Source organism: Oryzias latipes, chromosome 19, assembly GCF_053564925.1.
Source record: "Oryzias latipes strain Hd-rR chromosome 19, Olatipes_Hd-rR_3.1".
NCBI classification, from domain to species: domain Eukaryota; kingdom Metazoa; phylum Chordata; class Actinopteri; order Beloniformes; family Adrianichthyidae; genus Oryzias; species Oryzias latipes.
The window spans coordinates 28,581,572-28,605,636 of NC_136255.1; the positions used below are offsets into that span (position 1 = coordinate 28,581,572).

The 24,065-nt window shown below is 45.7% G+C and overlaps 2 protein-coding genes across 5 annotated transcripts in view; one reads left to right on the forward strand and one right to left on the reverse strand.

Annotated features, from left to right (window-relative positions):
• slc39a11 (solute carrier family 39, member 11) overlaps positions 1-21,400 on the forward strand; it is a 71,500-nt gene extending 50,100 nt beyond the window's left edge. For 2 of the 4 annotated variants that reach the window (XM_078938042.1, XM_078938040.1), the window contains exons 5-10: positions 313-451; positions 9,063-9,233; positions 11,604-11,673; positions 20,311-20,409; positions 20,482-20,640; positions 20,985-21,400. In XM_078938042.1, the coding sequence (XP_078794168.1) occupies positions 313-451; positions 9,063-9,233; positions 11,604-11,673; positions 20,311-20,409; positions 20,482-20,640; positions 20,985-21,063 (717 nt within the window). In that variant the 3' untranslated portion in view covers positions 21,064-21,400. The remainder of the gene's footprint in view (positions 1-312; positions 452-9,062; positions 9,234-11,603; positions 11,674-20,310; positions 20,410-20,481; positions 20,641-20,984) is intronic. The other 2 variants (XM_078938045.1, XM_078938041.1) reach the window with 1 other exon arrangement.
• Positions 20,726-23,370, reverse strand: LOC144988020 (uncharacterized). The gene is made up of 4 exons (XM_078938046.1): positions 23,173-23,370; positions 22,828-23,101; positions 22,609-22,731; positions 20,726-21,936 (listed from the first exon to the last, which is right to left on the reverse strand). Exons 1-4 carry the CDS (start codon positions 23,277-23,279, stop codon positions 21,445-21,447), a joined length of 996 nt encoding a protein of 331 aa, XP_078794172.1. The 5' UTR covers positions 23,280-23,370; the 3' UTR covers positions 20,726-21,444.
• Between the last annotated feature and the right edge of the window lie 695 nt (positions 23,371-24,065).

Genomic DNA, 24,065 nt, shown 5'->3' on the forward strand with positions numbered 1-24,065 from the left:
CACTAATGTGGAGCAGAAAGCCGTGGAGCTTCAGCTTGGTCCTTGGTCCTTTTTTGGAAAGGTATTATTTTAAATAAAGTCGGTTAATTCTGGTTTTTCGGGTATTTAAAAGACAACCCTACAGTTACCGAGTAAAGTAACTGAATACTTTAATCCTGACGGTGATAATCAGATCTGCAGCTCCACACAGACTCTCAGCCTGAAACCATCAAAGATAACTTTCAGCTTTCAGAGAAAGTAGAACGCCTTGATGTCAAGGTTCTGAAGTCGTCATGGTGAACTTGACCCGCCTCCTTCTGCTGTCATCTTCAGGGTGTAGGTGCCGACCCCCACACCGCCTTGGCTCTGCCCCCCAACTCCAAGCTGTCCAAGGAGAAGGCCGAGGAGCCGTGGTTCCTGCAGGACTCGGAGGAGATGAGCGTCCGGATAGGTAGAGCCGGACCCCTCCCAGGCAAGCCCTCCCTCATATACCAACATCCGGATTTGGTGGACATTCTCTGATGGCTGCAGTCCTCCTCCATCTGCTCCTTCTGTCCTCCTCTGAACTCTTTTCTCTACCTTCAACAATTCTTTGGTCTGAAGCTTCTCCTTGGAAAGCTGCACATAAATCATCTCACTAGCATGAATATTTCTAAAAAGATGAAAGAACCAACCCCAAAACCTATTAACCCCAGAACTCACCAACACCAGAACCCACCAACACCACAGCCCACCAACCCCAGAACCCACCAACCCTAGAACCTAATAACTCCAGAACCTACCAACCCAGAACCCACCAACCCCAAAACCTATTAAGCTCAGAACGTACCAATGCTAGAACCTAATAACTCCAGAACCTACCAACCCCAGAACCCACCAACCCTAGAACCCACTAACCCCAAAATCGTCCAACCCTAGAACCCACCAACCCTGAAACCCACCACCATCAGAACCCACCAACCTTAGAACCTACCAACCCCAGAACTCAACAACCCTAGAACCCACCAACACCAGAACCCATTAACACCAGAACCCACCAACCCCAAAACCCACTAACCCCAAAACCAACCAACCATGGAACCCACCACCCCCAGAACCCTCCAATCCCAAAGCCCACTAACCCCAAAACCAACCAACCCTAGAACCCACCAATCCTGGAACCCACCAACCCCAGAAGCCCCCAACCCCAGAGCCCACCAACCCCAGAACCAACCACCCTCAAAACCTACCAACCCCAGAACCCACCACCCCAGAACCTACCAACCCTAGAACCCACCACCTCAGCTCATTAGAAGACATAATATCTGAGGGATTCTATAATAGAGGGGTGGGTTCATATACATTTGTTCAAAGTGTATCTGAAAATCATGTTATGTAATAGATTCATTGTCTCATGTTTGTCCTGCATGTTGAACTACATGTCTGTCTTTGATTGGGAGTAGTTATAATCAGTTCTGTTGTGGGCCCCTCTCGGTTGTGATCTAGGAAACCGTTTTTCTTGCTCCTTTCTGATTCTTTTTCTACACTAGGTGGTGGTTTTTCTGATCCAGTTGGCTTCAATCTTTCCTGTCCTTGATCTGAATCAGCCTTTGTTTCTTCCATTAAGCTGCAGTGGCGTTTCAGCCATCACAGAAGACGAGAGTCTCCTCAGATGTGTGGTATATGAACTTGGACGATGCCTCTGTTCTCCTGACTGTGACTGCTGTTCATGCTGTGACAGAGATCGGTTCAGAACCGCAGGCAGAGGCTGTTCTGCGGGCAGCACCTGCCTCATGGTGAATGGGAGGAGCCTCCTTAGTGATGAGCTGAACATGAATACGACAGCACACTGTTTGAAACTGCTTTCACTTGACTGCTCTGGTTCCTGGGTTTCTGATGTCTAACAGTTCCTGGAAATTTATCGGATCACCTGAAAGGGAACCCTGGTGCAGTTCAGCATACAAAGTGTCCCTAGCCTCCCTGAGTTCATGTTTGCTCTCCAGAGATCAGTGACCTCCTGCTCCAGAACCAAACAATAACGTTAAGATGATCTGATTCTGTCAAAGTTTAGCGGTTAAAGCTGAGTGTTTGGTGCTGCTGTCCACCTCAATCGGGTCTGATGTTTTCAGTAAATGAGTCAGGTTAAAGCAGGTTCTGATGAGGACCCAGACACTGAGACCACGTCTGCACAGACGGAGCCAACTGCTCCATCATTTAAGGAGTGGAGGAGCACCTTTCTGAAGCAGCTCCTCCATCCCTGACTAAACGGATCCTCTGCTGTCGGCTCTGTGGTCTTTCTCTTCAACTGGTGTATTTGAAGCGGTGTGCAGAAGCTCGTACGCCTCTTCTATCTTCAGGATGCGTGGCTCTCACTCTTCCACGTCTGTCTCATCCTTAGTGCATCACAGCCTCAATAATTCAGACAGCATTCGGAGGAATTAAACGCTTGCTTGGTGGGAAACTGAGCCGTGAAACGGGTACTGACCAGTTTTGTTGTACACAGCAATTTTGGAACCGTAGATCCACAATGCTCCTCTGGTTCTTAAATCCAGTTTTTCACAGATCCTTCTGAAGGGCAGGACCACCTGATCAGGCTCAGGAGTCATCCGTGTATCAGAGCTGTGCTTTCCTGATGTGTGGACCAGACAGCTGGGTTCCACAGGGTTCTGTCGGTTGTAGGTTTTGTGAGACGGTTCAAGCTCCCGCATTATGAGTGACCCTCTGATAATGCACACCTGACAGGCCATTATCTCAAACTTAAGCTTCTCTCGATAAAAAGACGTAGACCGACAAGTGTCTTACGTGGCTGGTCTTTGCTTCAGTGCTCTGACCAGGGGGGAGACGAGGGCTTTAATGTCTCAGATGTGTCCCACTCTAGACAGGAAGGGGGTTGATGTCTCAGATGTGTCCCAGTCCAGAGTTTTCTTCTGATCCTCAGTAAGATTAAGATCAACTTTTTTAATCCCCTTTGCACATTCATTGGATGTATGGTTTCTGCTGAGTCATGTTTCTGCATCAGTTTTCTGGCTGAGGCGTGCTGGTTTCTGTTTTTTGTGGTTGCATGTGCACAAATGTGCATAACACACACGTCAGGGTTAAACTGTTTCCTGGTAACAGTGGCCTGTGGGCGTATGATAGTATGATAGGGAATACCTGTGTGTTCCCTATTTGTCTGCTTGACATCAGCAGACTCCGCCTCCACTCAGATCAGCATCAGCAGATGTTCTTGTCATGTTTGACCAGACTAACATTTTTTTAAAAACACTTGAAACCAAAATGCTCTTTTAAAACTAAAAACAAATGGGCATCAATATGACAAATTACAGTTCAAAGAGTTAAAAGCCAGAGAATTAAAAAAAACATGTTTTAAGACGGGTTTTAAAAGTGGACAGTGAGGCGGCAACTCTGATGCTCAGAGGGAGGTTTTTGCACATTTTGAGGGGCAGCAACGTTTTAATGTTTCCTCTTTATCGTCTTTCAGATCACAAACATCCAATATTTCTGTGATTCAGGAGTTTCTTCTCTGTATACATGGTCACATGGTCGAATGGTCACATGGCCGCATGATCACATGGCCACATGGTCACATGGCCGCATGGTCACATGGCTGCATGGTCACATGGTCGCATGGTCACATGGCTGCATGGTCACATGGTCGCATGGTCGCATGGTCACATGGCCGCATGATCACATGGCCACATGGTCGCATGGGCACATGGCCGCATGGTCGAATGATCGAATGGTCGCATGATCACATGGTCACATGGCCAAATGGTTGCATGATCACATGGCCGCATGGTCACATGGTCCCATGGGCACATGGCCGCATGGTCGCATGATCACATGGTCACATGGCCACATGGTCGCATGGTCGAATGGTCACATGGTCACATGGCCGCATGATCACATGGCCACATGGTCGCATGGGCACATGGCCGCATGGTCGAATGATCACATGGCCACATGGTCGCATGATCACATGGTCACATGGCCACATGGTTGCATGATCACATGGCCGCATGGTCACATGGTCACATGGTCGCATGGGCACATGGCCGCATGGTCGCATGGTCACATGGCCGCATGGTCGCATGGTCGCATGATCACATGGTCACATGGTTGCATGATCACATGGTCAAATGAACACATGATCACATGGTTGCATGATCACATGGCCGCATGATCACATGGTCGCATTGCCACATGGTCGCATGGTCGCATGATCACATGGTTGCATGATCACATGGTCAAATGAACACATGGTCGCATGATCACATGGTCGCATGATCACATGGTCGCATGATCACATGGTCACATGGCCGCATGATCACATGGTCGCATGATCATATGGTCACATGGCCGCATGGCCACATGGTTGCATGATCACATGGTCACATGGTCACATGGTCACATGGTCGCATGGGCACATGGCCGCATGGTCACATGATCACATGGTCACATGATCACATGGTCGCATGGCCGCATGATCACATGGTCGCATGGGCACATGGCCGCATGGTCGAATGATCACATGGTCACATGGCCACATGGTTGCATGATCACATGGCCGCATGGTCGCATGGTCACAGGGTCGCATGGGCACATGGTCGCATGATCACATGGTCACATGGCCACATGGTCGCATGATCACATGGTCACATGGTTGCATGATCATATGGTCAAATGAACACATGGTCACATGGTTGCATGATCACATGGTCACATGGCCGCATGATCACATGGTCGCATGATCACATGGTCGCATGATCACATGGTCACATGGCCGCATGATCACATGGTCGCATGATCACATGGTCGCATGATCACAGTAAAAGTCAGGGTCACTTCAGGTCACAGAGACAAATCCACATTTCTTTTCAGACAGTGCTAGTATGGCTGTAAAGTTTCAGTCCAAATCCTGGACTTTGAATCGTTCCGGTGAAAACATAATTCAGCATCGATGTCCATCTTTAAAATGAGTCAGAATCTCAAACCTGGAGATGCAGAGCACAACTAACTACTCAGATGTATGTTGATGTCCTCACAATGTGAAAGCTCTCATTGCTGCTGGTCCAACAGAGTAGACTGGGTTGGTCCCTGACACATTCACTGACGTGTTCCACCTGCATCTCCTCACTGCACAGCCTGTTTACAGCAGATCTTCAGACTTCTGGCTGTTTGCTTCTCCTTACTGCATCATCTTCCTTTGGAAGTTGGAGTTAGCAAACTAAGCTTAATTATTTCTAAATGACATTCAGCTTTTTAGTGTCATGAAGAGGAAATTATGTAAAAAAAAATAAGAAAAGCTTCAGAAACCAGATTTAGGGTGTAAAATTGGACATTTCAACATGAGAATCCTAAAAGTACGGTACTTCATTTTGAAACCTGCTTTCTGGGGTTCTCCCAGCTTTTTTTGGGTTACATTTAGAAATGGAAAGGTGGTTGGTTATGCGGTGCTGTTAGTGGGTAGCAGACATTGTCTTGGTGGTTCTTTGTTTTTGTTTTTTTGCTCATCGGGTTCCGATCCTTTAATGACGGAGGTTAACAAACTCCTACAGTTGTTATTGTTAGTTTGATGCAGTGGATTTTATGCTTTGGTTCCATGAAGACCTTCATTTCTCGAAGGAACTGTTTTGTCATGAAGAACACAGACGCTGATGACTCGAGTTTCTATCTGAACCACATAAAGGCCGCATTTCCACTGCATGGTTCAAGTGACCCAATTCCGATTTTTTCCTCTCATGTGGCACAGATCGGATATGACCGATGAACGTGTCAGCAGGACAAAAACGCATGGATTCCGATTTTCTCAGATCGGATTCAGGCCTCATTCATATGTGGAAATAAATCGGAAACGACTCGGATACGTGCATTTGCGTGTGCCATGTAAGCAGACAAATCGGATATTCCCCAGTAAATGCGAGTCGTACGTCACTGTCGTCAACTCAGGACACCACCAACTGAGATCACATGACTTCTTAAGGTGCTTTTGTCTGCTGATTTTGCTGTTCGAGGACAGCTGGAGCCCCATCGGCGTGTTACCTTTCAGCCTCAGGCTTCAGACTGTAGTCGGAAACCGCTGTTATTTCCAGATCAGAAAGGAGGAAAAGTATGACAAGGACCTCTGGAATCTTCTAAGTAATTAAAGCAAAGCGTCCAGTTCAGGATCTGCAGCAGATGGAAACAGGCTGAATAATCAGCACAAAGTACACAGTGTGACCATAAATGTAGGAGCTTCACCTGCGTGTCCGTCTCCTGATGTTCGGGTAACCGCATCGTTCATGAGCGTCTGCACGTCGCCAGTATCAGCTTCTGTTGCAGTCTTTGAGCTCCGGTACAGAAGAGACCTCATCGTCTGCTGTGCAAACGTGTGATTGTGAGCGTGTGTGTGTCTCTGCTGTGTATGTGTTTTTCTGTGATATGTATGTGTGTTTATGCTTTGTGTGTGTCTATGTTGTGTTTGTTTCTGTTGTGTGTGTGTGTTTTTTTTGTGCTTGTGTTCCTGTCTTGTGTTGTTGAGCTCCTGTTGGTTTCTAAAGTTCTCCGTCAGAGTTTGGCCCTCTTTATCCGTAAACCCGTGCAGACGCTGCAGCCTGAGTCTCCTTCTCCAAGGCCCTGCAGCCATCATGACGACAAACGGTTACTGTGACAACCGTCTGTTAGGGTTAAACTATTTATTCATTTAGAGGAAAATGGATTGAAGGGTTTTTGCCTTTGAACATGTGGGAGGAACCAGAATCCTTCCAGCAGAAGTCCAGAACATTTGACCTTTAGATTAGTTCTGTTTATTTCACCAAAACAGAATAATGACCAGGGGGGTATTCCAGAAAGCAGATTATGTTAGTTACCATGGTAAGCTTGAGGCTAAGGAAGTTGATAACCTCAGCTTTCTAGAATAAAATAGAATAGAATATCTTTATTGTCACTGTACACATGTAAAATTCGCATCACACACGCATGCAGTGAAATTAAAGCCATTCAGTGCAAACAATAATATAAAAATAAAATAAAATAATTTCGCAAATTGAAGAGCACAATTTACAAAGTACAATCTGCAAAAGAACAAAATGTACAATAGAAATTTCTGCAGAGAATTTCTGTTCCAGAAATGGAGGTATGTTTCAGGGTATGTCAAGTTGCCATAGCAACTCATGCTCTGAACATAACCTGGTCTGGAGCAGGTTTAGTTGAAGGTTAGTTTGTTTTCAGAGAGGTGAAGCAGCATGGCGTGTCCATTTGAAGATGATTTAGTGGATGAAGAAGCTCAGATAATACTTTTTCCACCATGAGAGGGTGATAAGACCACATATGGATGTTGGAAAGATAAACTTGATACTTTGATCAGTTAAGATAAATCATTTTTTTAGTTAAGTCAGTTTTAAAATAACACGTAGTTATCAGACAGTTATTTTACTTTCATTTAAATTAATTCAATGAAGTAGGTGTAACTTTGGTGCTGCTGTTAGATCTGCACCGCAAAGGATTGTGGGATACCATTCCCTTTGCCTGTCTGGACGGATTTGGGTTTAAGTGTGGGTTTTTGACCAAATGTGTTTAGTTGTTTAGCTGTTTTACTGTGTTTTGTCGAGTTATTTGTCCCACCATGTTTAATTCTTTCTGCACCATGAGTGAGAGGGAGGAAGAGGAGGATGAGTTTATATAGCACCCACACTGTGCAGTGGTGTGATGATAAATTCATTGATATGGTAAATGGTTAGATGATACAAATACGTTTTGTTTCATTCATTTTATTGTTTTAAAAATCAGAATATCTGCAGCTCAAATTTAGACATATGAGAGTTCAAGAATTACAATAAGTTAAGATGGAAAAACTTTAATTGAATTGGAGTAAAATGACATTTAGTTAGATAAATAAGTAAATTTGAGTAAGATAGATGTAAGAAATTATGTTGAATAAATGTAACTCAATTACTTGTTACCAAATGAATTAATTTAAGTTGGATAAGTTTTAAATATATGTGTGTGTATATATATATATATATTTATATATATATATATATATATATATATTTATATATACATATATATATATATATATATATATATATATATATATGCGTCACAATGAAAATAAGATCAGAAACTCGTGCGTTTACTTTGTCCGTTCTTTTTCTCCAAGCAGAAACTCTTTCTTTTGCTGATGATGCAGCCGTATTACATTTTGATGGTCTTATAATCTTCATAAACCGTCATTAAAATCTCAGACTCCGTCTCACTGAAGTGTAGCTCTCTCTCTCTTTTTTTTCTCCACGCGTTTCCATGGTGACTCCAGAAATCGGCGATCCATTGAGAATGTCTTTATGTACCTGCTGTGCACGTGCATTAACCCAGGGTTACCAAGTCGAGCGTAATTACGCCAACTCATATCCGGTCTTTTGGAACCGACATACCCAGAGTAAGCAAGTGATGTTCTAGTTCCCCCCCACCAAGGGTCCTACATGTCAGTGCAGTAAAATTCCTTCTAACCTAAGAAAACCAAAGTAAGACGAAGAACACAGCCCTGTGGTACACCATAACGGACTCATAGAGTTGGGGGACCGATACATTTAGAAAAGTCTGACTTCAGACAAATGAATCCAGTTTTCCTAAACCGTCTTCTCCTCAACAGACTCTATAGATGCTGCAGCTGAAACTGACCTCCACCTGAGCGGTTTCATCAAACATCCCTCCTTCATGTGGGCACCCCTGAGGTTTCTTCGTTTTTTGCGGAATCTGTTTTTTTAGGAGTTTTTCCTGACCGCGAAGGGGGGTCTAAGGGCAGGGATGTCAGTATAGCTTAGTCAGTTTGTTAGTTCATTTTAGTATTTTCCTATTGAACTCTTTGTATTCGTGATCCTTTTGAGTTCATGTTTTACTTTTTCAATTACCGATATGAAGCCCATCGAGAAGACTGTTGTTGTGAATTTTGGGCTAAACAGATAAAATTGAATTGAATAGAATTGAATCATTTCTGTTGGAGTCTTTTCTGTTAAAGCCTGGAGAACAAAGATTCATATAGCAACATCCAACCCAGAAGTTCATGAATGCTCTTCTGTTCTGATCATGATCATTGTGATAGTGTTTTGTTTTCCTTCTTCCTAAAGATAAAATAGAAAATGGAGGAGACGTCCACCAGAGGAGGAGAACCCCGCATTCAGGCTCTTCAGATGGTCCGGAAACAGGAAGTAAAGAACAAGAAGGGGCGGGGCAGACAGGCCACAGGTGGAGGCGGATTCTTCTCCTCATCTTAGCCATAACCATCCACAATATCCCAGGTAAGGGGGGTGGGGGGAGGGGGGTCATTTGTCTGTTTCTTCTGTTGCACTGATGAACCAGACCCTTATTCTGAAAAACCTCCATGTCTGAAGGGGTCACAAAGACTCATCAGGAGAAGAACTTCATGAAAACTCTGCTTCATTTAACATCTGGAATCGAACCAACGCACTTTAGAACAGCAGTGTAATGAATTCATAACATCCTTTTGTGTCTTCGTCCTCTCCTGTGCTCCAAGCCTTTCTAGGTTCTGCCAGAATGATGGACTGAAAGAGTTCCCACAAAACCAAACCACATTTGTTAAAGGTTTTGGTTCTGGGTTTGGCTTCATAAGGCTTCGTCTGGTTCTGGGTTTGGCTTCATGAGGCTTCATCTGGTTTTGGGTTTGGCTTCATTGGGCTTCGTCTGGTTCTGGGTTTGGCTTCATGGGGCTTCTTCTGGTTCTGGGTTTGGCTTCATGAGGCTTCGTCTGGTTTTGAGGTTGGCTTCATAGGGTTTCGTCTGGTTCTGGGTTTGGCTTCATGAGGTTTCATCTGGTTTTGAGGTTGGCTTCATAGGGTTTCGTCTGGTTCTGGGTTTGGCTTCATGAAGTTTCATCTGGTTTTGAGGTTGGCTTCATAGGGTTTCGTCTGGTTCTGGGTTTGGCTTCATGAGGCTTCATCTGGTTTTGGGTTTGGCTTCATTGGGCTTCGTCTGGTTCTGGGTTTGGCTTCATGGGGCTTCGTCTGGTTCTGGGTTTGGCTTCATGAGGCTTCGTCTGGTTCTGGGTGTGGCTTCATGAGGCTTCGTCTGCTTCTGGGTTTGGCTTCATGAGGCTTCGTCTGGTTCTGGGTTTGGCTTCATGGGGCTTCGTCTGGTTCTGGGTTTGGCTTAATGAGGCTTCGTCTGGTTCTGGGTTTGGCTTCATGAGGATTCGTCTGCTTCTGGGTTTGTGTGAAGGAAATGGTTTTATTATTATCATTGTGTAAATGTTTTTGTCTAAATGTATGTTTAAATGTTAACTCAGATTGACCTTTTCTGAAAACAGTTGTGTGTTTGTTCATCTGCTTCTCATCTCCCACCCAGGATGAGGGGTTTACGACACACTGTCCTGAGCTGATAAGGGATACTGTTTGAAGTTAGAATCCAACCAAAAGGGTCATTTGACGACACCCCCTAATGAACTTTTTCTCTTTGTCTTGAAAATGTTACCTCCTTCTTGTGTCCTTAATAAAAGCAGCACAGGGAAAGGCAAACCTTTGAGAAGAGAAGCGTGGTAGACGTTTTCTGTCACTCTTGCTCCTCTCCCTCGTGCATGAGAAACTTGATTCTTGTTGTGGTTTGTTGTTTATAATTGTGTTTTTCTTTAATGTCTAGATGCATTTATCTGACAGTTTGGCTTCATGGGGCTTCGTCTGCTTCTGGGGTTGGCTTCACGAGGCTTTGTCTGCTTCTGGGTTCGGCTTCATGAGGCTTCGTCTGGTTCTGGGGTTGGCTTCATGAGGCTTCGTCTGGTTCTGGGTTTGGCTTCATGGGGCTTCGTCTGGTTCTGGGTGTGGCTTCATGAGGCTTCGTCTGGTTCTGGGTTTGGCTTCATGAGGCTTCGTCTGGGTATGGCTTTGGTTTCATGAGGCTACGTCTGGTTCTGGCTTTGGCTTCATGAGGCTTCGTCTGGTTCTGGGTTTGGCTTCATGAGGCTTCGTCTGGGTATGGCTTTGGTTTCATGAGGCTACGTCTGGTTCTGGCTTTGGCTTCATGAGGCTTTGTCTGGTTCTGGGTTTGGCTTCATGAGGCTTTGTCTGCTTCTGGGTTTGGCTTTATGAGTTTTATTTTTATTCTGGGTTTGGCCTCATGAGGTTTCATCTGCTTCAGCTGAGCTCAGGTGTTGCGTAACCTGTCAGACAGCGGCTGCTTCCATTCCAGAGCCGCTGTGAAGGAACAGTTTATGTTTTAGCGACACATTTCTGTTACAGAAACTTCTGACTGCTGTAGGAGGAGCTCTGAAAGGAGGAGGAGTTAGTCCTCCACCATCTCAGCAGCTGAGCTCCCACCTGGAGGTCAGCGTGATTAGCGTGAGATGCAGATCTGAGTTCACGTACACACAAACATGAATTCAGTTCCTCCTCCAACCGTTTACATCTGGCTCCACAAAGTGGAGAGTGGAAAGTGACAGATGAGACCAACAAGACGTCAGAAGCGGGGTTCTGCTCGGCATCAACTGACCTCAGTTGGATCCTTCCACTCTGAAGAGGTTCTCATAAAACAGTCAACTGGATTGGCTGTAGCAGCAGAGGAGGGAATCCAAACCCACAACCACCTGACGTTCCTGCAGCGGTTCCGTCTGTGATGATGTCTTTGTTTCATCGATGACGTCATCCTTTTCTCCTCCACAGAGGGCCTGGCGGTGGGCGTGGGGTTTGGAGCTGTTGGAAAGACGCCGTCTGCGACCTTTGAGAGTGCCAGGTATGAGCCAGTGTTGACAGACGTTTCCTTCGTTGGCCCCCCGGGGATAGGCTCCAGCAACCTGTGACCCCAGAAGGGATTCAGAGGGTTTAGAGAATCTTTCAATTCAACAATACTTCTGAAATATCACCAAGTGTTCTTTGGGAAACAGCAAAAGCAGTCATGAGAGGGAAAATTATCTCTTATTCAACGCATAAAAAACGCAAAGAGAAAGCAGATTTATTAAAACTAGAAAATAAAATCAAAACCCTGGAGACTGCTTATGCTGCTTCTGCACAGGAACACATACTGGGCGACCTGAAAAATTTAAAGCTGCAGTTAAATGACATCATCAATAAACAAACACAATTCCAGATACAAAGGCTTCGACCGGAAAAATATGAAAACTCAAATAAATCTGGCAAATTTCTAGCTAATCAGCTTAAAATTAATAAAGAAAAATCAACAATCACTTCTATTATGGACCAAACAGGGAATGTCACCCATGACCCGGTAAAAATTAATAATGCGTTTAAAGACTTTTATCAAAACTTATACACTCCACAGATTAATCCATCAGAACAAAGCATCAACTCATTTCTCAACAATGTAAACCTACCCAGGTTAAACGAAGATCAAATCACAAACTTAGATTCTCCGTTCTCGTTGTCTGAGCTTCATGAAGCTCTGTTACTTATGCCCAATGGTAAAGCACCAGGGCCTGACGGCTTTCCTGCTTAGTTTTATAAGGAATTCTGGGAACAACTGGCACCAACGTTTTATAAAACGGTAAAATTTATCAATGAAAGCCAATCTCTACCTCCTAACATGAACTCCGCCAACATTATCCTTCTTCTAAAACCAGACAAATACCCCACTAGTCCTTCAAGCTATCGCCCCATTTCTTTAATTAATGCAGATGTAAAAATTATCTGCAAAGCACTAGCACAGAGAATAGAAAAAGTCACTCCTCACATAATTGACTTTGATCAAACTGGATTCATCAAAGGCAGACACTCGGATGACAATGTCCGCAGACTCGTTAACATAATAGACTTTGCCACCATTGAAAACCAGGAAATGACTATACTATCACTGGATGCTGAAAAAGCCTTTGATAGAGTAAATTGGAAGTTCCTCATTGCTGCCCTCCATAAGTTTGGGTTTGGAGAAACATTCATCAATTGGATCAAAATATTATATCACAACCCCAATGCATCAGTTAGAACTAATAAACAGACTTCCAACAGGTTTTTTCTTGGAAGAGGAACCAGACAGGGTTGCCCACTCTCTCCTTCTCTTTTTTCTATATTTATTGAGCCTCTAGCTGCAGCAATAAGACAGAATGAGAGCATTAAAGGAATTAAAACCAAACACAGCCATCATAAAATTAGTCTCTATGCAGATGACATATTACTGTTTTTAAGTAATTTACATTCTGTAAATGAAACAGCTACAATCATTAATGAATTCTCCTCCATATCAGACTATTCCATTAATTGGAATAAATCTGTTTTATTACCACTGAACAGTAATGCGGAGCAAAGACTCACAATACCAGTTAAATCAGGAAATATCAAATATCTAGGTATCAATTTTTCCCCCAAACTATCAGAACTGGTGCAGCTAAACTACACCCCATTACTGAAAAACATACAGGACGATCTAACACGCTGGACCAACCTGCCTCTGTCCCTTATGGGCAAAGTAGCCACAGTAAAAATGAAAATCGTACCCAAAGTTAATTATCTCTTCTCAATGATTCCCACACAACCGCCATTAAAATGGTTCAAAACATTAGACTCATCCATATCAAGCTTTCTATGGAACAATAAACCTGCAAGAATTAGTCTAAAAACTTTAAAATCTGCAAAAAGCTGTGGAGGATTAGAATTACCTAACTTCCACAATTACTTTCTTGCAAATAGATTACAATACATCTTAAAATGGTTAAAAAATAATCCAGAAACCAACTCATGGTTAGACTTGGAACAGGCGTTATGTGGAAAGATCAACCTATCAGATCTTCCATTTATTAGCCAAACAGTTAAAAAACAGGATTGTTTCAAAAGTTTTAATATAAATGCCACTTTAACAGCCTGGTGGGAATTTCTCAAAATATCAAAATCATCAATTCAACCGTGCAAAATGACACCCATCTGGAACAACCCGGACATCCTTATAAATAAAAAAATGATTCACTTCCCAGCTTGGCAAGCAGGGGGCATAAAACAACTAGAGCACGTAATTATTGATAGAAGATTCATAACCCCCCAGGAACTTCAAGACAAACATGGAATAAATAACTTCTTGGAATATCAGCAACTTAAATCAATTATTACTAAAAAGTTTAAATACAGAGACAACGATTTAAAGCTACCAGATGTAGTTACCACTCTGATCAATTTCTCAATGAATAAAACTCTCTCCAAAATATACAAACTTTTATGTAATTTAGATAACAATATTTCACTTCCGACAACAAAATGGGATGCGTATTTGAGCATCAGCACAGATGAAAGCTTTTGGTCAGAACTTTGCCTAAACACCTTTAAACTGACAAAAAGTCCAAATCTGCAGCTAATCCATTTCAAAACTCTACACAGAATTTACTACACTGGACAGAGGATGTTCAAGATGGGTCTCAGTAACTCAGACATTTGTCAGCACTGTGACAGTAATCTACCCGACAATTCCATGCATGCACTATGGTTCTGCACGCCTGTCCAGGCTCTCTGGCAGCAGGTATGTGCCGATCTATCAGTCTGGCTTAAGGTTTCAATCACAGCTTCACCGTCACTTTGTGTGCTTGGTGACATGAGTGCCATCGATATAGAAGAAGGATTAGTATCTATCATTTTCATTACTCTTTGCATTGCTAAAAAAACTATTTTAATAAATTGGAAAAGCAAGAAAAATATAAATATAAGTCAACACAGAAATCTGCTGTTTGATCATATCAGCTTGGAAAAAATGTCAGCCCAAAGCTCAAGTAACTTTGAAAGAATTCGGTCTCTCTGGTCTCCCATAGCTAACTCCATGACTTAGGGGGTGGGGGGGCCTGGTCGTCGTTGCTCCTTGCCCTTCTGCCGTGGGCCGGGGTGGGGGTCGGGGCCTCCGGTGCCTGGCGGGGGGTGGTGGGGGCTCTGTTGATCGGGGGGTCGGGTCCGGCGCCTGGGTGGGGCAGGCTGGGGTGCTTTGTGGTCCTCTGGGCTTGGGTGTGGGGGTGCGTGGTGGGGGGGTGGGGTGGTGGTCTGGCTTGGCTTGGGGGGGTGGTCCCTTTGCCTGTGCTGGGGGGGTTGGCGGGGGGCCCTGCTCGGGGGGGGGCCAGTGGCGCCGGATGGGCTGTCCATCTACACCTGGGGCTGGGATCGGCCCTTCCCTGGCTCTGGGGCGGGACGGGACGGCCCTCTTGGGGCCCCCGGTCGCTCTGGGTGTCATCCGCTTCAGCTGCGGGGTCTGGGGTGGGGTGGGGGGGGGGGTTGTCTTGTCGGCCCTGTCCTGTGGGGGGGCATTCTGGTGGAGGGGGGGGCACTATTGGTACGGGGGAGGGGGGGTTGACGGGTCGGGGTCTCCGCTGAGGCCATCGGCGGTTTCCCCGGCCGGTTGGCTGCCTCGGTCCCGTCGAGGCCTGACCAGAGCTCTTCTAGGGCCGGCGTTTGGGGGTGGGGGCCTGGGCTTGCTCCGGGGGGGGTCGACGCTTTCTGGCTCCTCTCTCTCTGTGTGGGGTGGGTGGTGCTGGGCCTGGGTTGTCTGCGCCTCCGGGGGTGGGGCCCCTGGGCTGGGTGGGCCTGGCCCCCTTGCTGGGGTGGGGGCGGGGGACAGCTGTTTGACCACCGGGGGACAGTCTACCAGCTGTCCCCAACTTACCCCCTTCCTCATATAACCTCATATTAGGGTGAGGGGGTGGGGGGCTTAGCCTGTGATAGGCCTTGGGGGGGGGGTTACTAGGCAGTGGCCCCCCTCCTATGGTTGCCGTATGGAGTGGGCCCCCCCCTCTTTCGGTTTTATTTGTACCTTAGACATGTAGGGTCCTTGGTAGGGGGGGTGCTTGGACATCACTGCCAGCAAGCAGCAGATGTCGTCCTGTCACCCTACCCGCCAATTTTAACCGCACCTTAGACATTTAGGGCCCTTTGGTGGGGAGGGTGAGGGGACATCACTGTGAGTAATCAGGAGATGTCCCCTTAGTGCCCTACTCGCCAATTTTAACTGCACCCCCCTTAGTACACACACCCCTCCCCCTTCAATATATACATCCCAACATAAACACACACATATGCACACACACACCCTCTCAAACACACATACACGCACACACATTTTGCAAGGAAGGTGGGACCTAGGACCATCTGTCCCCTACCTCTTCCATGGTGGGGGGTACGGGCCCCTTTGCAACGGCGGCCGTGTCCCCGGGGTGCCGGCTTCCTGGGCCCGGCGGTGCTCTCCGCGCGGTGGGGGGGTTCACATTACATCTGAGCCGGGGGTGTTCGTGTCCCTGGGGGGTGGGTTCTTGTCCTTGCCCCTGAGCGCTGGGCCCCGCCAAATTTCCAACTGTGGCCGAGCCTGGTCGGGCCATATTTACAACATCCCTTGTGGGCCCTCTTTTTTCCCTGGGGTTCCCCATCCTGGGCGGGGGCGGCGGGCCCCTGCCTTGCTCCTCCCTGGACCAACCGTGGGCCGGGCGGATGGCTGCCTGGAGTGCGGAGCGGGTCTCCCTTGGGGGGTCCTGGCTCGTACCTGGGGTGGGGGCGGGGGGATGCCCGGAACTCCTGGGTGGTGGTGGGGTGCTCGTCTGGGGCTGTGGGCGTCCTTCTCCGGTGGGGCCCTGCGTTGGGCGCTCCCGGCGCGGCGGGGGGGCTGCTCTCCTGGTTGGGCTGTGGCGGCGCTGTCTTTCCCTCCGTGCCTCCCTGCTCTCTGGCTCTGGGGGCCTTGCGGCGGTCCTGCTGGCCCTGGCCTGGGTGGCGGGCTTGGTCGCCCGGGCGGCGGTTGTTCCCTGCCGGTTCCCGTGTGGCGTTGGGGGGATTCCGGCTGCCGCTGCTGCTGCGGTGGGGGTCTTGGGGTGGGGATGGCTGGGCACTCTCCCTCCTTCTTGTCACGTTCCACCATCCATTTTAGAAGAACATAAACACTCACCTGAGCACAGGTGTTAGCTCACCTTTGCACTAACATTTTACTTGATTGAATGACTGAAATATTTCACACTAGTTGGTTTTAAGGCATAGGTATGCGTGTGAACACTATCTGTTTTGTGTCGTCATGTGGACATGTGGACATTTTTGCAGCTAGCAGGTGTGTTTATAACATTTGAGTGTGTGTGTGGACAGGCCCCGCCCTTTTTGTACTACATTTGAACCTTACCATAATGATTAACAACCAGTAAACTTGTTGCTTTATGCTGTTTCATGGTCTTACCCCCCTTCCCCTCCTATTATCACCCTCCTACCCCCCCCCCCCCCCCCTCTCTAACATCCCTCTCTCTTCTTCCCCTCATTCCTTTTCCGTCCGGTCCAACACCAAAGATTTTCAAACATGGTTGAAATTAATAAAGTTTGGCCTCAATTCCAAAAGGGGTTTATTCAGAGATACCTTTGGTTTGTCTGAAGATTAATAACCCCTCTTGTTAAAGTAAAATATGTCCAACACAAGAGGCCCTCAGCTCTCATCTGTCTGCCCAGCTGTTGGACAGGACAAGTTAAAAAAAAAAAAAAAAAAAGAGAATCTTTGACTTATCTTATTTACCTACCAGAAACCCAAACATGAGGATTTTTATGGTTCTGGTGGGTAAACGACGGACACTATCCTGGCTGACAGAACAAAAACAGAACCAACATTCTGCTCTGCCGTTTCCTCTCTATGTCCGGTTGTTGGTGTGTTACGGCTCCCTGGATCCAGACTGACTTCCTTTTGAGCTTTACAAGCCTAATCTGGCACTGCCAAAATATGATGGATGACCTGTCAGACCCCGTGTCTGTGCAGAATCCTTCATTTCAGTGGTCAGCTCCTGGTGATGGATCAAAAAACCCTTCCAACTGCTTTTTAGACAGAAGAAAAGATGAGCTTCAGTCTGGAGTTGAGTTCCTCCTGTTTTTTAGGATCAAAGGATTAAATTTACATTTTTTTAGGATTAAATCTGCATTTCTGAGGATTTCTTTATTCAACTCGCTGTGAATCAGGAGCAGACCAAAAACTGCCATTGGATAAAGCTCACATTTGTGACACTGCAACTGAAATGGGCGGGGCCAAAGTTTCCCTGCTCCGCCCCATCCTGATGCATCCACCTAGTTGTGAGAGGCTGTAAGCTAGCGGGTGAGAGTGTAAACATAGGGATGATGGGAAATGGGGGCGGACTTGCTCTCTGTTAAAGGTCCCGTCCACAACTCAGAACTCCTGCCGCTCTGCAGAAACTATGTCCTAGAAAACGACTCAGATTCTTAGATTTTGGCTTAAAACGGCATCATCAGGATTAAAAGACCACTGGGATTGCTTTGGAAATGGATCAGAAAGGTTTGGAGTGGGACTTTAAAACTGGGAGTTTGGACTCTACAGGCGGGTCACACCAAAGATCCTGAACTGGTTCTGTGTGTCTATGGTGGATGCTCAGCCTTTAGGGTGAGGGTTGCACCACTGAATGGTTCCTGGCTGTGATCAAGCTTCCCAGATTCTGACTTGAAAGTAAAATGCGTCTGAGCTCCTTCTTGGTGTTTGGCTGGTTCTGAGCAGAATGATTGTGGGTCTTCCAGAAACTTTAGTGTTTGCACTGATTGCAAATGAAAGATCCAGAAGAACCTTCAAGTATGACATGATTATTTTTGTTAAACATAGTCTGTCAGTCTGCAGTCCAGGGTTCTCTGGTGTTCAGTAAACTCACATCAGTGTCTTTATGGAAAGCAGAAGATGTTCAAAGGTGAGAATCAAACTCCAGCTCTAATAGTTGCCATGGAAACAACAGAAGCAGCAGTGTCCCCTGTAGAACTGTTCTGCTGCCATCCAGTGGCTGTTTAGGGTTCCTGCAGATGTGAGGAACTGTTTCCCAGTGAGTTCTAGATCCTACCCCTAAATAACTCAGACCTGTCTATCCTCACCTCATTCAAATATTTCTTTATTCTAAATCAAGAGGTGTGACAATAAAAATAGAACTTTTAAAGAACATTGAATAAAGTAAGAGCATGAAATTGTATCTGGAGGAGGTGTCTGGTTCTCCCATGAGCAGACGTCCAGATGGACAGCAGATGGACGTCTGTGAATCTCCCAGAGTTTCACGATTGTTACAAACTTCCTGTTTCTACTTGGCGGGGTATCATCAATCATTTCCAGAATCAATTCCATTCACTAGAGCTTTGATTGATTCATGATCCTTTTGATCTGCTCAATTTAATTTAGAATTTACTCAGTTTACACATTTAGACATAGTTTTATAGAAATACAACAACAACAACATGTGTTTAGAAGATATTGATCTGATACAGTTCAGCACTGTCAATATTCTTAGTGAAATAATAAACCAGTGAGATTGTTAACACCATCAAGTGTTACATGGTTTCTCCAGAGGGATAACTCCAACAAGAATGCAGATCAATAACATTATAAAAGTTCTAAACTATCATATTACAAAACTAACTGTTCTGCCTCCTGGAGGCGTTTCAGTTTGGCCACTAGGTGGAGCTGGCGCTATAGCATTACACGTTATTCCAGAAGATTGGAGCATAGAACGTGGTTTCAAAAAAATAGTTTCAAAAATGGTTACTTTAAAAAATGTTTCCTTAAGAGTTTGGAAAATTCCTGCCTGTGAGTCTATAAAGTTGTTCATTTAGTCATCCATGTATGTTTAGGTTAAACTAGCATTAGCATTAGCCTTCCTATGGGAAATTCTATTACACGTTAGCATCAAGCTAGCAGACTTTGGCTTTACTGCTGTTCTTGTTAAATGTCTGTAGACGTATCAGAGTATATTAGTAATGTTCCATGAAACATCAGATTGGGTTTAGGAAACTGTTTAGCAGTTTTACAGATGTACACGATTGTTTTGAAGCTTAATCTCAACAAATCTGACAGAGTAGCGTTGGGAGGAAAGAAATAAAAGATCAATCTCTACTTTTATGGATCGATGATCGATTTATTAAGCTTGGATTGATTCAGATCGACTGATCAATTTTATCAACCCAGCCCTAGTTTTTATGTTTGATGATAAGGTTTTTACTGACCTGCAAAAATCAGTTTGTTCAGAAAGACTCAATGTTTTCAGTACATAAAGAAAATCAAATCTCCGGATCCTAACCCCTAACCTTAACCCCACCCCTCAGTACAAAATCCATAAAACATTTAAACGGCTTTCAGAATAAGACAACGAGGACAATGGACTCATACGGACTGCGGTCCAATGACTGCTGTCGGTTCCATTTCAATTTTCCATGGACCCCTCCTCATGGAATATGCTACAGAAAGACTAGAAACTTACAGAACTCCCTCCTAAATAATTTCAATCCAAGTTGAGAGAGAGATTATTTTCTACTGTGTTTTCTTGTTGCCTCTCGGCCAGGACTCTCTTGAAAAAGAGTTTTCTGAATCTCAGTGGTTAATTAAAGGTTAATTAAAAAACAATTGGTACCTTTGAACAGAAAACAGGCCGGGTTGATGAAACAGACCTTTGTGTTTCAGGAACTTGGCCATCGGCATCGGTATCCAGAATTTCCCAGAAGGCTTAGCGGTGAGCCTACCCCTCCGTGGATCCGGGGTTTCAACCTGGAGGGCCTTTTGGTGGGATAACGCACCCTCACCTCTCTTCACTAGAGGGCGACCGCGAGCTCATTTTAGCCCCTCCCCCTGCAGGTACGGGCAGCTCAGCGGCATGGTCGAACCTGTGGCTGGGTTGCTGGGCGCCTTTGCCGTGGTCCTGGCAGAGCCTCTGCTGCCATACGCGCTGGCGTTCGCTGCTGGGGCCATGGTCTACGTAGTTGTGGATGACATCATACCGGAGGCTCAAGTCAGGTGAGTCCAAAAAATGGGCGTCTTTCAGGGGAAGGGGGGTAAAAGAGATCAAACTGCTGAACGTTTGAGTGAAACAAAAGTCCCATTCATCATCATCATCATAATTTATTTATTTCATTTCCATTTTACTAGAAGGTCCATCAGCCTATCTCACATCATGAAAGCAAGAAGACTGTTTGGTCACACGGTTTGAAAAGATTGTTCTAAAGCCGCTGAGGGACATGATGATGGTTTAAGGGTTTAAGAAACCATCAGTCAGAAAGTCAAACCAGAAGATTAGATTAACCAGTACTTTAGATGGAAGAGGGGGATGATTTCAGCCTTTCTTTGTTTTTATTTGCCAGTGGAAACGGGCGGCTGGCGTCCTGGACCGCCATCCTGGGCTTCATCGTCATGATGTCACTCGATGTGGGACTGGGCTGACGTTGCCATGACGACGGCCAATCTTTCAGCGTCTTTTAAGAGTGAACCAAATGAGACGACTGTTGAGTGATTAACAGAAACTGAAGCTACCTTCTGCCGACAGTTTCATGACTGTAGAATACTTGAAATCATTGTTTTTAAGGGAATACAAGGGACTGACTAAAGATTTTTCTTCTTACTGATCTTGAACTTTCATCAACCACCAATCATTTCTTGACGCCTACAGACCTAGCTAAACATCTTATTAACTTTCAACAGGCAAATGTTGAAACCTGATTTGCTGCTTTTCTAAGAACAGTTGAATATTTATGTCATTAAAAGGTTCTCTTGAAATTGAGATTGTTGATTTTTCTTTTTTCATTTTTAGTTTAACATTGTTTGTTAAAACTTTTGGCGGCCTCCAGTGTCGATAACAAAGTTGTTTCGTAGTTGGACCAGAGATGGAATATTTGCTTGCAGGTCAGAGAAGTACGTTTTAGCCCAAGCGATCTCGGGTCTTTGAAACAGCGTCTCTATGAACTCTGGGGTTTTTACGCAGTACGACTCTTTGGCTTTGAAGAACCCGACTTGTATTTTCCAAGATGGACCTTCTCCGTAATCTACTGCACATACACTGTCCCTTTGCCGAACGACATAGTACCCAGAAGGGCCCCTGTCACCGTGGACCGTGACCACCGTCTGCAGGTAGGCCTTGTATTTCTCCAACAGGAAGTTCATTTGTTGATGGTAAACGGCGGCTGCATGAGTGGCCTTGACCCCTGCCGACCCTTCCAGACGAGCCTCGTGGATCAGCATCTGTGTGTGGAAGGCGGCTCCGTTCACCCACTGCTTCAGGAAGCGAGTGCTCATGTGTCCGTCAACCACCATGGAGTTCTGAAGCAAAGAACACACAAGTCTCACCTGAAGAGACTGCAGGAACGACACCTGTCTATCTTCCCCTGTCTGTTATCACCCGTCTCTTGTCATCTGTCTGTTATCACCTGTCTGTTGTCAACTTTCTGTTGTGACCTGTCTGTCACCTGTCTTTCATGACATGTCTATCATCACCTGTCTATGGTTACATGCCTATCGTCACCTGTGTAGTGTCATTTGTCTATCGCCACCTGTCTGTTGTCACCTGTCGAAGGTCATCTATCATTTCCTGTCTGTTGTCACCTATCTGTTGTCACCTGTTTATCGTCACCCGTCTGTCGTGTCCTGTCTATCGCCACCTGTCTGTTGTCACCTATCTATGGTAACCTATCTATGGTCACTTTTTTTTCGCCATCTGTCTATCTTCACCTGTCTATCCTCACCTGTCTATTTTCCCCCTTTCTGTTTTTTAATCTGTCTATTGTCATCTGTCTTTACTCATCTTTCTGTCGACACCTGTTTAGTATAACCTGTCTGTCGTTATCTGTCTATGGTCACCTGTCAATTCATGACGGAGTAAACTTCCTCTCTCTTGGAACAATAAAAGTGAAAACTGATTTGGTTTGTCATCCGATCATCTGTCTTTCTTTCCTGAGGGACTTCAGCTCTAAGTTCAGTTTTATGGATTTGCACCTGCAACCGTGTCAGCTGGGTGCTCAGTTCTGCCTCCAGGCGGCGGGTGTCGGCCAGCTGAAGCTCTGGGTTCCTCAGGTTGATCTGCAGACGTTTCAGGTACTCGTCCATCAGATCTCGTACCTGAAGACACCAAAAGAGAGTTTGAGGGTGAAGTTTCAGAACTTTTCTGAACATTTCCGTCTTTCTTGGTTGTCTCCGTCCTGCTGATCTCCTCACCTCACTGGCCTTCTCCTCTGCAAACACCCGCCGCAGCATTTGAGCCGTGCCCATGGCGTTCTTGCCCATGGACATGCCGATGATCTCCAGTAACATAGAAAGGCAGAGCGCCAGTGGCCCCAGGGCGTTTGCTATGGGGGTGAGTCCGCCCAGAGTAGACCCCAGCTTCTCCAGGGTGTTCGCACCGTAGATCAGGTCTTGTCCCTGGATGATGTAGTCTCTGTAGGCGTCCAGCTGCGCTGTTGCATCCAACCCTGAGAATTTCTGCAGAGACCTGCGGGAAATTCACACCTTCAAATCCAAAACAACAGAACCGGAGAAGGTCTTTGGACCGGTTGAACTTACTGGTCGATGTCAAAGCCTTTCCATTCGGCTGAAGTAAAGAGTGCATCGGCGTAGAGGTTCAGTTCCTGCTGCCGCTGCTCTGCAGGCAAAGACACGGTGTCCCCCATCTTTGGAAAAGTCCCAGAGTAGCAGGAGATGCAGCAGCTACGACCGTTTGCTCCTAGAAATCAAGCTTCAATGACCACTCGGGTGGATGTGAGTAAAGTTCATGCTGCACCCGTGACAACTGTTGACATTCTGATAAGAGAGGGCATCGACATTAAACAAACCCCCCATTACGGGAAGGAACGTGTGTACGTGGGGGGGGGACTAAACATGAAAAATAAACTCCTCCAACTTTACATGTTCAGAGAAGAACTACAAAACTTCAGTGAGAAATAAAATGCTAAAGAAATCTGTTCATCAGCTTTAGAAAGATAGTGACTGTTCAAAAAAGTTATCCAAAGAAAAGTCTGGGGGGTTTGAGGTCACATGACCCGCTCCTCAGGTCACCATGGGAACTTTCCATAAATCCACGAACATTCCTCTGAGCCTCCAGGCTACAGGAAACATCTTTGGAACCCCAAACGCCGAACAGAACACCAGAACATCAGCTCTGATCTCAGTTAGCGTGGGGGGAGGATACAACATGTGTCCGGACCGCCAACATCACAGTAATCATCAAACAGGTGATGTGCACACACACATGTGTACATCATGTTTGGTTATATACACACATACGTGTACGTACAGTGAAAGTAAAAAGTATTTGATCCCTTGTTTATTTAGTTGGTTTGCACACTAATAAAGAAATGATCATTCTAAACGTGGACGGCTGGCTAATCCGGGAACCAGAGATCACCCCCTGGCTGTTCTGAAAGCTTTCAGAGGCGCACTGACACCTGCACTGCCCA

What these genes read in the sequence shown, in the direction of transcription:
- LOC144988020 (XM_078938046.1), bottom strand. Translation starts at nt 23,279, where the DNA reads ATGGGGGACACCGTGTCTTTGCCTGCAGAGCAGCGGCAGCAGGAACTG. An exon ending in AAAGGCTTTGACATCGACCA is followed by an intron (nt 23,102 to 23,172) that starts GTAAGTTCAACC and finishes AATTTCCCGCAG; the next exon opens with GTCTCTGCAGAAATTCTCAG. An exon ending in CAGAGGAGAAGGCCAGTGAG is followed by an intron (nt 22,732 to 22,827) that starts GTGAGGAGATCA and finishes TGGTGTCTTCAG; the next exon opens with GTACGAGATCTGATGGACGA.